This window comes from Camponotus vicinus, unplaced genomic scaffold, assembly GCF_025532165.1.
Source record: "Camponotus vicinus isolate PSW18456_S1 unplaced genomic scaffold, iyCamVici1.0 SCAF_7, whole genome shotgun sequence".
NCBI lineage: Eukaryota > Metazoa > Arthropoda > Insecta > Hymenoptera > Formicidae > Camponotus > Camponotus vicinus.
The window spans coordinates 5,443,076-5,460,817 of record NW_028141979.1 but is presented as its reverse complement, the minus strand read 5'-3'; the positions used below and the strand labels follow the sequence as shown (position 1 = coordinate 5,460,817).

General features: G+C 29.3%; 1 protein-coding gene across 5 annotated transcripts in view; it reads left to right on the top strand.

Moving 5' to 3' along the window:
- Nucleotides 1–17,742, top strand: part of Nachra7 (nicotinic acetylcholine receptor alpha7 subunit) — a 195,488-nt gene that overhangs the window by 147,577 nt on the left and 30,169 nt on the right. For all 5 annotated transcript variants that reach the window (XM_083104945.1, XM_083104949.1, XM_083104946.1 and 2 more), the window contains one exon: nucleotides 685–794. In XM_083104945.1, the coding sequence (XP_082961071.1) occupies nucleotides 685–794 (110 nt within the window). The remainder of the gene's footprint in view (nucleotides 1–684; nucleotides 795–17,742) is intronic.

Sequence of the window (17,742 nt, the reverse complement as noted above, 5' to 3'; positions counted from 1 at the left end):
TTTGTACATTACAGAAGCAAAAGGACAAGACTTTCCTCGCAAAGTTGTACGTTCGTAAATTCCCTGAACGAGAATTAAATTGAAATGCTGTAGTGTTTACTTGACATATACGATGTAGTCTAAAATATTTGCACGAAAAGCGAAGGTCGGCACTTGCCGCTTGAAAAATCGATAGCGTCAACATCACCTTAAAAAGAATACAGTGAGTGAGTTAAACGTGATTTTTATATATATATATATATATATATATATATATATATATATATATATAATGATATTTCTAAAATCTAAAACGCTAAAATGATATTTCGAATATTTCTTATAAACGGCTGTTAACTATAATATATATTGCAATATATCTTATAAGATCTGGTATGCATTTTTTTGCATTTTTTAAATATAAAACCAAGCAAATAAATATGAGCGTCTATGAATTAATATCAGTAAATTAGCATTATTTAATTAATAATTCTACAACAAATTATTTTGCGTTTATAAAAAGTTTATAAAAAAAGTTATTTTATCAATATTAAAAGAGCTTAATAATTATAATGTCCTTTTATACTGATTTGTATTTATTCACTTGGTTTGGGATTTTAAATGCTTGTTTTTTGTATTTATCTTTTCGCTAACTCTCGCAATTTCCTTTGCCTATAATTATGGGTAACTTTCGTTCAATTACAGGAATGGAACGACGTGAATATGAGATGGAACGTCTCGGAATATGGAGGCGTACGAGATCTCAGAATCCCGCCGCATCGGCTATGGAAACCTGATGTCCTCATGTATAACAGGTAATGTAAAAAATTATATTTTCCTATTTGTACACACGTACATCTCCTTTATATTCCTTTGTATTTCAAATAACGTATCTTTGAAATAAGAACTGACGTATTCCTAAAATAAAGATTGGCATTATTTGAATGTAATATCTTCCTATAAGTTTATTTTACATTTTGAAAAATTCTTGTGCTAGAATATTACTTTAAGATAAAAAGCGATAAAGTTTATATATTCTGCAAAAATCAGAAATATTGGAAATCGGAAACTCATAAATATTGCTCTTTATTGTGCGCATATAATTATGATCTGTTTCTAATTCTCAATTATATATTATGTAAAATTGTATTAATAATATTCTCTCAAAATTATATACAATAATTTATGATGATACTTTTATGTATATCTTCGAAATTATATTCGTGATACGTAGTGCGTTCAAATCACATTAAATATAAAATATAGAGACAGGTTATGTGCGAAAGTCAACTTTGCCATTATTCATCAACTTTTTAAAGTATTTCCGCGATAGAAAAGAAATTCCTTCGATCACATAGCAAATGCCACCCTTAAAAATTGAAAAATATCACTTTATATCTATATCGAGTCATTTGCTTTTCAACTGTGCATTATAATATCTAAAACGGTCTCGCTTACTTATGAAAATACATATGATTTCCATTATCGTCCATTAAACATCGTAATATTTTAAAATTGCCTGAAAAACATATTTGCTACATGAAGGACCAAGCGATGAAATGTTTCAATAATTTTGCGTACCATATATCATTCATGTTGGAATTTACTGGATGCAATTTAACGAGGATTCGTATTCAATTTGCATATCTTTTTGATTGGTAAAATTCTGGAAATGTAAATACTGAAAATATTCAATTATATACCATTTTTCAGAGCATTATATTCAAAGTTTTTATAATGCAATTTAAGCGTTTATATATTGTGTATATATATTATTTCACGATTTACTGTAATACATAATGTAAATACAATATGAAATATATAAAAACATCAGGAAAAACTTGAAACAAAAATAAATAAATAAAATAAAAGAATTAATAAAACAAATAACTAATTTTAAAACGAAACGAAAAATACATACATATATATTATTATCGTAATTACGTAGTGAGCTTAATATCCCCAAGATATTTCATATGTTTAAATATAAAGTTGAATTATATTAAATTTAAGAACACTCTGTTTATTACTGAAATCTTTTATTTATTAGAATCTCGTTATTATCTGACTTTATATACGTGGAAAAAATTTTATTAATTTTATTAATTATACATCTATGCAGACACACATAAATACATATATATATATATATATATATATATATATATATATATATATATATAATAAACAGAATGTTCTTAAGTTAATATAATTCAATTTTATATTTAAACATATGAAATATCTTGGTGATATTAAGCTCATTACGTAATCACAATAATAATCGTGATCCACAATATTTTATCGATTTCATCCGCGAATATTAAAATATAATTGTATAATAACAATTGTAATAATGTGTTTTATATACTTTTTGTGAAATTTCCAACTTTTAATGAAGGATAAAATGTCAGCACAAATCATTGTCCAAGAAAAAAAAAATATATATATATATATAACACATACACACATATATGCTTTACACTGCTAATATGCCAAAATCGCATATATCGATTATGTTTAACATAGTTACTCTTGCACGGTTGTAACCACATAATATAATATTAAATTGCCGGCTTGGCGCGAAACAGTAATATATGGTCACGATGTACCATGATTTAATCGATTAATCAGTTTATGGTAATTTATTTAAAAAAAGCGAACCTCTTTCTAAAACATATACCACGATATGCAGGTTAAAATATAACGCAATTATTGTGAAAAAAAAAGAAGAAAAGCATTTATATTTTGCCATGCAGCTTAGGTGATTTTATATAAAGCCATAATTTAGTATATTTGTTTTTTATTAAATTTTAACATAAAATATATTTATTTTATGTAATAATATTACAATATGAAAAAGATGATACATTTATTTTTTATGAGACTTGTAATATTTTACTAGTTTTATGAATATTTATTTGTTTTACATAGTAATTTTGTCATGAATTGGGAAAATTTTTGTATTGTTTAGAAAATGTAACCTAATAAATTAAAAGTATAGAAAAACCAACACAATACACGCAATCCTAAAATAAAATTGAAAATTTTATATTAATAAATTAACATTTTTTAATAAAAATCGATCAATTTTTGGACAAGTTATCATGTTATATCATTATTACATAATATTATTACACAAGTGTTACTATATTTTAAAATGAAAAAAATTTTTCTAAATTTATGATAAAGAAATAAAAGGAACAGAGTGTACGTCCTTTTACGCTATTCTGTATTTATTTTTCAATAAACGTGTCGCTACAGTGTACGTTAATTAGCGTGAAGGGTTAGTCACGTGGTAACGTTATCATCGTTGTACCATTTTTCATTATTTTGTATGCAATCTATTCGCGACAACGGCTTGCATTGTATGCGTGCATGCGTGAGAAAGTTTATAAACGCACCATCGTATACAACACCATCACATAGTTGCGTTTATGTGTCGTACCAACGTCAACGTGCGACCATATAATGTACTGCAGGTCATCGGGTCAGTTACAAAGACGGCTTACGCTCGAAGTGAGTTGCAAATTGATCGATAAAACAATGTCGTTGAATTATTTTAGAGCCTCGCCGTGTTTTCTCACAGTGCGAATTTGCTCGCTATGAATTATTTACACGCCGGATGAGGAGAATTTCCGCTATTTAATTTTCGCTCTTTGCGTTCACTGACAGAGAGATAATGAAAACTTCCATTAAAAAAATTCACTTAACAAAAAGTAAACGGAGAAAATACAAAATATAATCATTTTACTATACTTCACCGTTCTCCATTTTCTTCGTTTAAATTGCAAACAGCTCGACACTGTACATATTTTTTTGTTCGCAGTAAATCGGTTGATTGTGTCGCACTTGGTAAATATTATTAACAAAAATATTTTAGTATAACTATATTAAAGAATATTTTACAGGTCGTGCACTTTTCTTTCGATTTTAGATAATTATTTGGCTGCGCGGAGAAAATGCCGCTTTAATAAAAAATTCTGTTTTAATTGGACACAGTTATTTTTCATAACTTTATAATTTTCAATATTAGATATCTCGTACCGTATTTTAATCACGATGCAATTTCTGTTAAAGTTTAAAATTATAAAAACTATGGAGAATATAAAATTTTATTATTTGCTGCAATGACCTAATTTTTACCGAAACCATACGAGTTTGATGTGAGATGAGCGCATGATGCATCGTCGGTTGCAATGAACGAAGTCGAGTATGTGAACTCTTTTTATATACACGCCGCAGCGTGTGTTTTGTCGGGCATGCACCTAGTCATAATCGGTCTCTGTCGCGTCAACGGCGCCTTTATACGATGCATCCGACGTTATTATGTAGCACGGACACCACGTAATATACATATAACAGCGGCCTGAAAGGGGGGGGCTTCGCGGGGGGTCAATCGCAAAGATGGTGCACACGCCTAAGGACTGATCGATCACTTAACTGCTTTGTCGCTCCGTCACGGCGCAATTCTCCCGTGTTCCACTTTTCATCCAGGTCCGTACAGATTTCCACGTGCATATCGCCGAGGCAATTTTATCGTGCATATTCCGCGTATAACGTCATACATAGGCAAATCGCCATTTTTCTTGGCTTCGCTTCTAACATTTATGGCGCTAAAAGAAATGTGCGATAGATACTATGTATCTTTCCAAGTTAACCGAAGAACGTACTTTAACTCGAGGGAAGAAAGATGTGTGCATAAAAAAATAATACGTGAATCTTTTTTTGACGATTTGATGTAGATATTACGATTTAAATTTCACTTATAAAAAATGCCGTACATTAATTTACAAAGTAAATATTAAACACACTCTGTTAAAAGATGCCAATATTATACCATGTGGTGTGTCGTACGATGCAAACTTGCCGTCATATTTCGAATACGTCTGAGATGTCGCTAATTAGTAAACAGCTTTCCGTAGCGTTGTCGCATATCGAGTTTCGAAAAGCGCGACGGTAAATTTCGAAGGGTGATTTACGCGAAAGCTCTAATTGAATGCTAAGTCTGTTCATGTACCTTGAACGCTTGTTATATATTTCTCGCGTTTTCTTATTAACTTATAGCCACGTCGCTAACTGTAACGCGATAATTTATTACCCGATACGTAATGTAATGTAAGAAAAACGGGATTCGCCGGAGGCCGGCGATTCCCTTCAAATGATTCATCTAGGATGATCATCACGAATGCACCGCGTAAATTCGTTTTAAACTATCGGATGCAACGTGCAATGGGTAAAGTGGAGCGCTGGGCCAACTGGGTCACGCGCATTAAAAACAAAGCCACCGCCACCATTTAAAGGGAATCAGGGAAAGTATCTCCGCCCGACGGGATAATACATTGTCGGAAAACGCTTGCGGCCACACCATTGTCTTTAAGTAGGTAATGCATCGGGTGTCCGTCGCCATCGTCGTCGTATTTGTCGAATTAAAACTTCGCCTTGCGATGCATTAGTAGGAACGAATGGCTGGCAAACTTGCCGGCGAAGTAAAACGCTTAATGGTACGATCTCTACGCGGTCGTCGGACAAAAACTTTGTCCGTCGATTTGCGACTTTGATTGCCTGACTTTCGTTTTTGTCGGATTAATCGGACAATGTATAAGACTAATTCAATGATAAAGATATCTATTAGTTCTTCATGATAGCCGACATATCAATCAATTTAATTGCGACTTCAGAATCTATTAACACGTAAAATAAATCACAGTTACATTAAAGCAGCTCTAATAAACCAAATCTTTGATTTCTATCTGGCTATCATCATATACGGCGTTTCTTATTCACTATAGGCACCATAGGCCTTAAGCATAGGCCTTTAGGCATACTTATGACAGACTACACTAAAAGAAAAAAAAGTGACATTTCGTATTTAAATATTTTTAAGTGTTTGAATATGTCCATTGGAAGTTAATAGAAAATTCCTTGACATGGCTACGGGTCATCGAATACACCCTACGGGTGGTGCATTAAAAATTGTGCACATTCACATTTTTTGGCATTCAGTTCACGCCGCGCTCTACGCTTCGATTATTTATTCAAATATTTCGACGCTCTTGAGCTCTCCGTATATTTAGTTTAGTTTGTTAACGATGACCCCGCTGAATGTCACACGTTAACCTTTCATCAAGTATCTTTGCAAAAAGGAAGCATTATTATAAAGCAAGCATTATTATAAAGTGAAATTTTACCTTACTCTAAGCTTACCTCAAGTTTACTTTAAACTAAATCTCAAGTTTACTTGTGTAAGCTTAACACATGATAATGTCATTGTTAGTAATGGGGAAACTTGCAAAATTAAATTACAGCAGTGCAAGTACGTTGTACGAATTAAATTTTAATACAAATATAAGAATGTCTATTTTAGAAGGTTATTATACATTATAATATTTTACAAAAATATACAAATCAGAGAATGAAATAATTACTTTAAATTACTCTTCTTTGAACACTGATGAAAAAGATATCTTTAAACTGTGCGAAAAAACAGTTCTAATTCTTATGTCATTTTAACCGTCAATCACTTCGATATTGCTTAGAGGAAGAACAATCTGTCTGCAGTGACAGTTTCCGATGCTTTTGCAATTCCTCTTACAGACTGTCGCCAAGAAGAAGAGTAGACCGTTGTTTGATATTACGCTTACTTACTCGTCCGTCAATCCATCAAACCGGTAATTTTTCATAGACCACTCGTGAACGCGGTGAGGGATGGCGGCAAAAATTCATTTCGCGGCGAATAGCCCAAGCAAAGAGAATCCGTACGCGGCTGATGGTTTTTTTCGGAAAATTGCCGTAAACGTGAAAACAACGAGCCAGGTGAAGTTCCAACAAAACAAGCAAGGTTCTATGTAGAAAAATATAACGAATCACTCGGTCGCATATCAATTGTGATAAATGCGTGCATTTATTCTCCGGGAATGTCGGGATGTCAAAAGTATATTCATTCGATGACGCAAAATATGATATGATATTGGTGACGTGCTTATTGCTATATTTAAAATTTATCGCGAGAGAAATGATAGAGAATAAGATCTCTTATATATGAATTGTAAATTTATAAACTATGATACAAATTTTTTAAATGATGAGAATTAATATGATTTTCTTCTAATACTTCTTAATTTTACCTTACTTTCGAATCAAAGCTATATAAATAAAATATTTATAAAATCAATCAACTACAAAAAGACAATTAATTATATATAAATGTAGGAAAATGTGAATGAAGTATTAGCACGATAAATAAATGAAGAGTAAGAAAATGAAAATGAACAATAATTTACCAGTGCCATATCATGTTGTCATATTAATTCATAAATTAAAAAGAATGCGAATATGTATGGAACAGTAAATCATAAAACATTGCATGACGATGAGTTAATCCCGCGGATAACGGAAACGGATTTTGCAGTGGCGCATAAACGCAAATGGGAGCGTATCGGTTTACATACTGTAAGCTACGCTTGAATAATGTACAAAAATTAAGTTGTTTCTGCAAACAACATTTTGCACATTTTGACGTTTTTTTATAAATGCAACACTTTTAAGTGTTGTGCTGATGACGCAAAAGAATCCAGTGCGGTTAGCTCCTATGTCAATATAAACATTTTTCGTATTCAACATAAAAAAATAAGATTAACTTCTTCCTTTAGATTATAATATTGTTACATATGTATATAATATAAATGAATGAATAATTCTCTCTATTAAGAGAAAAAACATGAATATATTAATTATAAAAACCGAAAAACTATATAAATAAAAAATTTTTTAAATTCATATACTTTTAATTTTTTAAATTCATATACAAGAATTCATATATTCCGGATAAATTAAATTCTTTTGCAGTTTCAGAAATGTGAAAATTATTAGATTCGTATTTCGATTATTTTTTTGACAAAACTCAAAAAAGATGTATTTTTAAAAAATGATTAATGTTATAATTATTGCGAAATCGGCAGTCTTTTTCGTCTAAGATAAATATTATTTATTTGCATGAATAATATATTTTTGCGTTGCGTTAGTATCAGATATAGTCGCGAAAAAGAGCTTTACAGCTTGTCATAGTGATTGACGTCATTCGAATAATTTTATAGGCCGAATGCTCACGGGACAGTGCGTTTCGCGTTTTAAGCAACGATTTATTGCCGCTTTATATTTAAAGATTAATCGCGATCCCATCCGCGGAGTATATCTAACGTTTCGCGCGAATACAACCGTATTTTATACTCCCACATGGGATCAAAGGAAAGGAATAGTTTAGTAGACGTATTACTTTCCATCGTCGCGCGATCGTCGTGAATTAATATTTCAGGTAATCACATACTCTCGTTTTCGTGCTACGTCGATGACTTCGGGGCACGTAAGTTTACGAAGCATCGCGTATCCCAAGTTCATGCGTAAATGTAAATCATTATTGGTGTTATCCGCGAGAGAACGCAATGCTCGCGGCGAACATTTCTGTTAAAGGAAAATTACGTGATAATGATATGGCATGTATTATAAGCAAATTGGTAACACTTTAGGCGGCGTTGTATCGATAATAGCATTGAAAAGAGATTGAAAACGCACTCAATTGTCAGACAATACATCGAAAAATTATCTTGAATGGAAAATCCTCTTTGTATATCGCATATTTATAATATTCTTTCGTATAATGAAATATAATAAATTAGATTTTTCAAATAAGTAACGCAATTTTATTCTTTTTGCTAATGTAATAAATTATATATATGTATAATAGTAAATTAAAATATTCTATTGTAAGAGAGAGAGATAATAAACAAAGCAAAAAGAATAAAATCTACATAAAATATAAAATATTTTATCGAAGCATTGTTGTTATAGAAACATTGAACAAAACAAACATTAAACAAAACATTACAAGTATAAAGTATATATTATCCAGCAAAGTCTTTATATACCACTATCACATATCTTTTACGGTATTTATTACTTATTTTTATAAAATTTTGGCTATAAATATTTTATTATGTATTTTATTATATGTGTGTGTGTGTGTGTGTGTGCAACTTCGTTATAATATAACAAATCTATAAATGCAATTGATTATATATAATCGATTGCTTTTGTACGTTTTTTCATTTATAGATACATAGTTCACAGAATTATTTTATCATTTAATAAAAAACTATTTTATTTTAGGGATGAGAACCTTTCAAAATTTAATAATTTAATTTTTTATTTTAACGATGCTCTCGATTCTACAAATACTGTAAATTGTTGGTTTAATTAACAATTCTTTGATTTTGTAATTATTGTCAAAATACATCTTTTTTTAATCAATCTAAGTAATGCGAGTAAGAAATTTCATTTGGATTCTCTTATAATAATGGATGGGTCCTTCTAAATACAATTCTGTGATTGTCAATAATTAAGAGTAATTCATTGTGGGAGGGCAAAATAATTCACTGACGACCGATACTATCAATCGACAAATTACGCGCGCGCTTAGCTAAATGATTTTTGTTCCACTTTCACACACGCATTTTCCATCCACTGGTTTTTATGTCGAGCATTAACAATCCTATCCTATTTGTTAAGGCTTGGAAATTTATTAAATAGAATGCGTATTATAAATTTTATTATATGAATTATTTAAAAATTAAAACATACAGAAAACATTTAAATTCTTTAATTTTTAATTTTATCTTTATTTTTTAATTTTTATTAGATTAATAATATAGCATATTTCTCGAAACTAATAATATTATTTTTTAGCGAAAATATTTTTTCTTAATTTGCAGTCAATTAAAATCTACAGAAAAAAGTTAAAAATTATATAATAAATCAATTTATTTTACAGAAAAATTCATTAAATTACTTAAAATGTTTATTTCCACTTAATTGGTTTTTCTTCAGGATTTCCCAGTGTATATTTTCATGTAAAATTCATTTATTTCATAATTCGTAACGAAATTCAGAAGAGTTCAATTTACAATTTAATCGCGCAATGCAGAAATTAAATTTGAAGAATGTACAAAACATGCATACAGAAAGATATATCAACATATATACATATTAGAATATGAAGTTTATAAAATTATAAGTAAATTTCTTTATCTTGATTATATAAATTTATCTCTATTTTGAATTATATAGTTTATTATAGAAAAATGAAACTAAGTTATCAATTGTAAAAGAATGCTTTCTTTTTGAAATACATTTTTTAACATTTCTTACGTGCGCTGCATTAAATCACCCGCGATAATTTTAAAATTTTAAAGTAGTATAGAAATATACTGCATTTTAGAAGGAAAAATCGTCAAAGGGCAATCCGGGAAACTGAATGTTGGCCGCGATAGAATGTCTGTTTCTTAGTGCACTTACTGAAATCTCGTTGACTATGAGTGAGAACAGACTATCCAGCTGACGATAAAAAAGAGCCAGCTTCGCTGTTCAAAAACACCGAAAGGAACGTTTGTTCCTTTTAGCTTTAAGATCCTGATACATCATAAAATACGCGAAGACGGAGAATGGGGTCCCTCCCTAAAAATTTTATGACTCTCGCGCAATTGACCGTTTATTCCTGTCATGACCGGCTGTTCGCATATATGTATACTCGTATATATTAAAGTACATTTATTTTCTGGGCAATCAAAAAAGAAAGAAATATTTTTTGTGATATTCTTTAATAATTTAATTGACTCCAATAAAATAAACTCATAATCGTATTATTAGAATAAATTCATTTACAATATTTCAATTAAATTATATCAGTTTAATTTATTTTTTATTCTAAATTAGTTTAAATTATTAATTTAAATTCGCGCAATCTTAAACTTGTGTACAAAACGCATAATTTTGAAAACATGACTATAAAAATATAATTTCGCGTTTAATTGTTCTTTATTGCGATAATTATAAGTTTAATTAATTGCGTGCAATATTTTACATAATTTAATAGAAAAAAAAACTATTTTTTTGTACGACATAGTTGGAAGCAGAAGCGAAATAACAGAGCACCGGCTGACGTTTGTCGGATGAATGTGCATGCGAAAAAGCAATTTTCGACCATTTTCCGGACGGGAATAAGCCGTGATGAGACTGATTCGGATCGCTAATCGGAGCAGTGGAACAAGCGATCCTAAGTATATTAAGCGCATTTCATTCGTTTCGATACGATACTACGGGATCGTCAGTAATCGAATCTCTTCTCGTTTGCGCAATTTTCTGCCTTCCGCCAATTCGCATCCTTTCAATTAGATGTTAATGGCCGAGTTATCGAAATTATCCTAGACTGCGGTAATATCACGCAAGAAGTATACGCGTGTGAATATGCACAAGAAATATTGATTCGCCATTATTGCTATACGTTATGTTACGTTATATTATACATCGTTAAAAAATAAATAAATAATTATCATATATAAATAATTATTAAAAAAAGTAAAAATATAAAAATTTAAAAATGGTTCAAATGATACAAATCAAATAAGAAGCAAAAGAAGACTAGGAAATGGTGCGCAGGTAATGGTGCGTGATACTAATAATATATCATGATAGAAATTTTATAAAGTTATTTATCTTACATACAATAAGAAGCGCAAAAATATATGTTTAAAATATACTATCGACGACGTTTCAACCCTGCTCTGAGTCCTTTTCAAAGTCAAATAGGAAAAACATAATATAATCTTATATTAGAGCAGGGTCGAAACGTCGTCGACAGTATTTTAAACATATATTTTTGCGCTTCTTATTGTATATAAGATAAATAATTTTACAAAATTTCTATCATAATGTATTATTAATATCCTGCACCATTACCTGCGTCTTTGATTCCTAGCCTTCTTTTGCTCCTTAAATAATTATTATATAAATAAATATTTCTCTTTAATATATATATTTTATTTATCCGTTATATTATATTTACTTATTCGTTATATCCGTTATAGAAATAAATATAAGAAATCAATATAAGATTCGTAAATTTTCATTCAAAATGAATGTACAATTCTCTGTGAAAATTCAAATAATTCAGCGTTCTATTCCGAAGGACTGCTTTTGTTCATTTCTTTTATTGTTATCGAGATTTATTTTAATAATGTAATGGCATGAAAATACTAATAGAAACTCAATACTGATATTACAGCTAGTTGCACTAAATTTAATAAGCGACCGCACCGATCCATATACACGTACACGAGTCGATCATCAATGACCCGCGCCAAGATTCACCGCCACACAAGCGACCGCCGGGATTGGTTGCAGGCAAACGCGAGGTCGTCCGCAATTTCAGGCCACCGTCACAGGACACGGCAACAAGAGAAGTATATAGGAGGAAGTACATAGTTCAGAAAAGGAAAGGAGGATGCATGCGCATATAAAGGAGATATCCGATTAATATGGCATAAATAACGTTTGAGGAGGAAACGAGGGATGAGAGAGATGGAGGGATGCAGATATAGGCATATCGATGGATAGCGAGAAATTGTGAGAGGGGTAGGAGGGAGCGACATTTCGCGGCGTTTAATGCATAACAAAATGAGTTTACATTGGACGCGAAGGGATGGCAACGGGGTTAGTATAGTAGGGCACACATATAATGAACAGTTTGGTAGAGGAACGGATGTGTACGAGGGGTCAGGAGGATCGTTGCGAACGAGGTCGGGAGGGGGTTCGACTGCATAGGCGACTTGGAGTTGCGCCAAAGGCAATATGCATTAGCTATCGCGTATTTTGAAATTCAAGCCAAAGCAGATTAAACACTATGGCGATCCTGTGACCGGTCTGTCAATCGCTTCTCATATTATTCTTTTGCCCCGCCAGCCTTTTCCCCTCTGTGTATCCACTGCATCCTAAATTGCTCGTGTCGTGTTTTCCCATGCATAATGAATGTCAATTCGATATGCTTAAGCTTTTAGGCACTTCGATCGACGAACACGTTCCGGAATGCGGTCGGATTTTGGTTGCGGATAATGTGCGCGTAAATCCGCCGAATCGCAGCCCGATTGAGAGAGAAAGAGAGACAGAGAAAGAGAGAGAGAGGCCCGTATTAAAGATTAATTGTCGAAGTGACCGAAATTATTGTCTCTTATAGCATTCGTAGAGGGCAGTTTGTCGCAAATGAATGCGATCACGGATTTCACCTCAACCTAATGAAATTATAAAGCAATATAATAATACATGCGTGGACATTTTTCCTAAAAATTTTTTAGCTTTTTATAAAATACATTATTCCTAAAATAAATTTAAAAATAAATTTAAATGGAAATTGATTATAAATATTTCTCGGTTTTATAAAAGTGAATTAAAGTATTGTTTCTTATTTTATTAATCTAGTTTTTTTTATATCTGGTTTTCATAACAGTTTCTCATTACTTTCTCATTAATTTCTTCATAATTACACCAATATTCTTACATCCATTATACATATTTAAAAAAATCAGGTTTATATATCCAGAAAAATCTTCTAATTTATAAGAGTAATTGCACACATAATTTTAGGTGATCTTAAAATATTTTTAATGTACCTAATATTTTAGCATCTTTAATATATCATATGATAATAAATTAAAAGACATATATAATCGATGTATTGTTTAAATATTTGTACAAAAGGACAAGATATAGATACTTTTTCATCAATTCTTGGAACTAGAAAATAGACTTTTTTATACATGACTTCCATGAATTTGCAGGATTAAACGCTTTTCTCTATTCTGTTCCTTAATGAATATCACACAATTATTCAATCTGGAAGTTTCTTAATTAAGTTGAAAGTCAATCTAAGACCTTTAGAATTGAGTAGGTTATAGAAATTCGTGAAGATTTACTGCTACTTAATAAATAAAAAAGAGAGCAAGAATAATATCGTGCAAAGGATTTGTATCTCTTGTAAATAGAATATTTTACATATTTTCCTTAATTTCTCCTATATCTGTGATAATTATAAAATTCTAAATGCATCAAAAAAATTAAAAAAAATAATCTTCGAAATAGAAATAAATTAAATACATGTATAATTAATATTCGAAAATTTAATGTCACAATAGTCTTCGTTTATCTTGATACTTTTATATGTCTGATTATTAAAAAATAATTAATTTAATATCATAATTATTAATTTTGAAAAGTTAATAAAGTTTCAATAAATTTAATGACGATAATAATCAGTTTCTTTCAATTTCAATTATTCGTTTATGCTTTGCCAAGCAAATATCCTTATTCAGCGTCAATAAGATTACTTCAACGAGACTGTCCACAATGCTGCATTGCCAAGACTCGCGATTAAACCAACGAGCATACCGACGTCTTTCATGATATTTCAATTATCTAACCAGCCCAAGTGCGGTTATCTATTCGCATAAAGGAAGGGTGAGGTTTCAGTTGTTCTATCACAGTCGGCTATTATAACCAGATCAATTTGCTCAAACGTAATAGTTGCATTTCAAGCAATTAACGCCAACCGCGTTTCTAGTTTCTCTCTTCTAGTTTCTCTTCTCTACAAAGCTTGATTTGGTTAAATAACAATATACAGATAATATCGCTGATAGTTAACATTTATCACATTTAATCTTTATATGTTTCTAAAATATTAATCAACATTTAATCTTTATGTATATCTCTTTAAAATATGCTTCTAAAATATTAATCAACATTTAATCTTTATGTATATCTCTTTAAAATATTAAAATAGAAATAAATCTAAAATTTAACTGCTAATTATCTGTGAAATTAAATTAAAAAGTACAAAATTAATCGTGATATTAAGTAACTATATATTAATAAATATGTTTCTATGCATATGATGCTGGACTAACATGTTTACTATTTATGATATATGCTCATAGGAATTTCTCATTCCATGGTTGAAGCTTGTTCTCTGTTAGCTCGTTCTTTAGACTAATTTGCAATGTTAGCCTTTGATATTTATGATGCATAAACGTATTAATATAAATATTTTAAAAAGTCAGTACTCGCGGTAGCGTATCATTGTACATCATATTGGATTAGCATATCTTAATTAACAACGAACGCTTTAAAACAAGCTTTTACAATGAGCAATCGATCAATTATACAAAAAGATCTTCGCGCTTACTGTCATCAACGAGCGCTTCTTTTGTCGAACGGAATGCGGCCGACTATTTGTGCCGATTTTACTCATTTTGGTCGCTGGTTATTGGGATCTAAATCACTTTGGTCGGGCCATTTGATTTACTAGTAATTACATATTGAGAGAACAGATCGCGCTTCCAGAACGGTTGACAATATATTGGCGGCAGCTTGTGCCCGAAAGTCCGATCCGCCAATATGCAATTCCGAGTGCAACTGCTACCTCTCATTCCTCCTCCCTCCACTCTGTCTCCCCTTCTATTTCTCACAAAATCCACCCGCCTATCTCGCTTTCCCTCATTCTATTTGACGAATATTAAGTGGTTTTCGGCTCTCGCAAGCGCGAACAGTATCGGAGATACCGTGGATACAATCGAGTAGCTAGAATTTATTCTGCATGCAGAATGAATGCGATAGATATATGATTCGCGATAAATTACAGCACGAGAGTGACACCACAGTTGATGCAGGGTAGGTGTACGATTTCACTTTGCTGCCAGTATTTTTGTCATAGCGAGTAGTTCGATTTGTTAAATTCAGTTTTGTAAGTTATGTTTGAACAGAACAATAGAAGATAACGATACAATAGAGAGATCAGAAATTTTTTTTAATAATCGTGTATATTAATTTATCTATATACATATCTTATCATTTTAGAATTTTTTAACATTTAAAAATGCATAAAATAAAAAAAAATGATTTTTCAATGTCTATTTCTTAAATCTCTTTTTTTGTACATGAAAAGAATAGATAATATCACAAAGAAATCTATCTTTTTCTAAAAATTCTCCCTTCTTATATAAATTAAAAATGAAATTAAAAAATAGAGAGAAAATATAATATATTATATATTATTAATTTTTATATAATTTTAAAATAAATTAAAAAAATAAAATATATATAATTAAAATATATGTTATATATATTCGTTTTATCACTTTTCTTTTCAATCATTAAACATTAATAATTTTAAATTAATTATAATAATATATATAGTGAATATAATCGAAAACTATACATTCAATAATTTAATTCATGAATAATTTATCATCTAACAATAATTTCTTATAACTACTGGCATATGAAATTTATATTTATATCAATTTTATTCAAAAATAATGTGAAACATTTTCTTATTATAAATACAAACATTGTACTTACGTAATCATCTTCTTGAGAATGCGTCATTTTTGTTACATTTATCGCTCCTTTCATATAATATATTAAGTTTTCCATCTTTCTTTATATATATCTTTGTGGCTATATAATTTTATACCAATATTAATATATTAAATTGCTTTTTTATAAATGTTAAATTTTGAATGTGTTTCCATAAAAAAATTATATTTAAAAAATAAAAACAAAATATTTGAAATATAATATGTTAATGGAATATATGAAATATAATATGTTGACCGTATTAAATTGTAAATAAATGTAATTATATAATAAAACATAAATAAATGTAAATCTATTGATTTTGATGTAACTATATTCGCAATTTAATAAAAAATTGAGATATGATCTATTAAATATTATTTATATATATATATATATATATATATATATATATATATATATTATATATCAGATATTTTTAATTAATTTTAAAAATTTGATAATTATTCGAATATTATTAAATCAATTTTAGAGGTTTTTATCAATATCAAATGTTTTATAATCGATCAATTCATGTTTTAAGATAAATTTTGGAATTTCTGATTCATAAGTAAAATCAACATTAATTATTTTTAATCAATATTTATGACGGCAATTAATATCATTTTGAAATATAATACAATAATGTAACAAAACGATGATATGTCGAATATAAGCTAGTTTTATCACTGACGCCTGAAAAAAAATGATATGAGATCTAAAATAAAAAACTTCCCGCGCAATCAGTATTATTCAATATGAATTTTTCATGTTCTTGATATATGATTTTATGAATTATTTGTCTACATAAAAATATCTTGTTATAATATTCTATCATTATTTTCAATGTGATATTAGGCATTTATTATTTCAATAACGTTTCAATATCTGATATGTAACTGACATAAACTTTGACTAATTTATAAATTTAAATTAAATATAAATTAATTAATTGAAAGTTTTTTATTTCGCCAAATATTTATTAGATCTCGCGTCATTTAATTTTGTTCCGAATAATATAAAATAGATAATAATGAAATGACTGAATAAGCTATAAAAAATTAGCGTAAAATGGTCGCACATTATAAGACTAAAAATATTTAATAGTTTTTATGAAATAAATTAATTTTTAATTAATAAACGCTCTACTAACTACAAACAAAACTATAATATGCTATGCGAATTGAAATATTTCCTTTCTATATTATTTATATCTTTCATATCTATACAAAAACACATTTGAATATATTTTCTTGTATGTGATAATTTAATATTTAACTCTTAAAACAATTTTGTAAAGAGAGCAAAAAATATAGATTTTAAATTTTATTATTTTCAATTTAAAAGAAGAAAAAAAATTAAAATATAGCATTAATATTTAAATATTAACAATTTTTCATAGCATATGTTCCACATATATTAATTTGTTTTTACTTCATACAATACAATCATAAGCCATCTTATTCTGATCTACATTGTTTATAATACATAAACACTATGAAAAATTTATTATGAATTTATTATATTTAT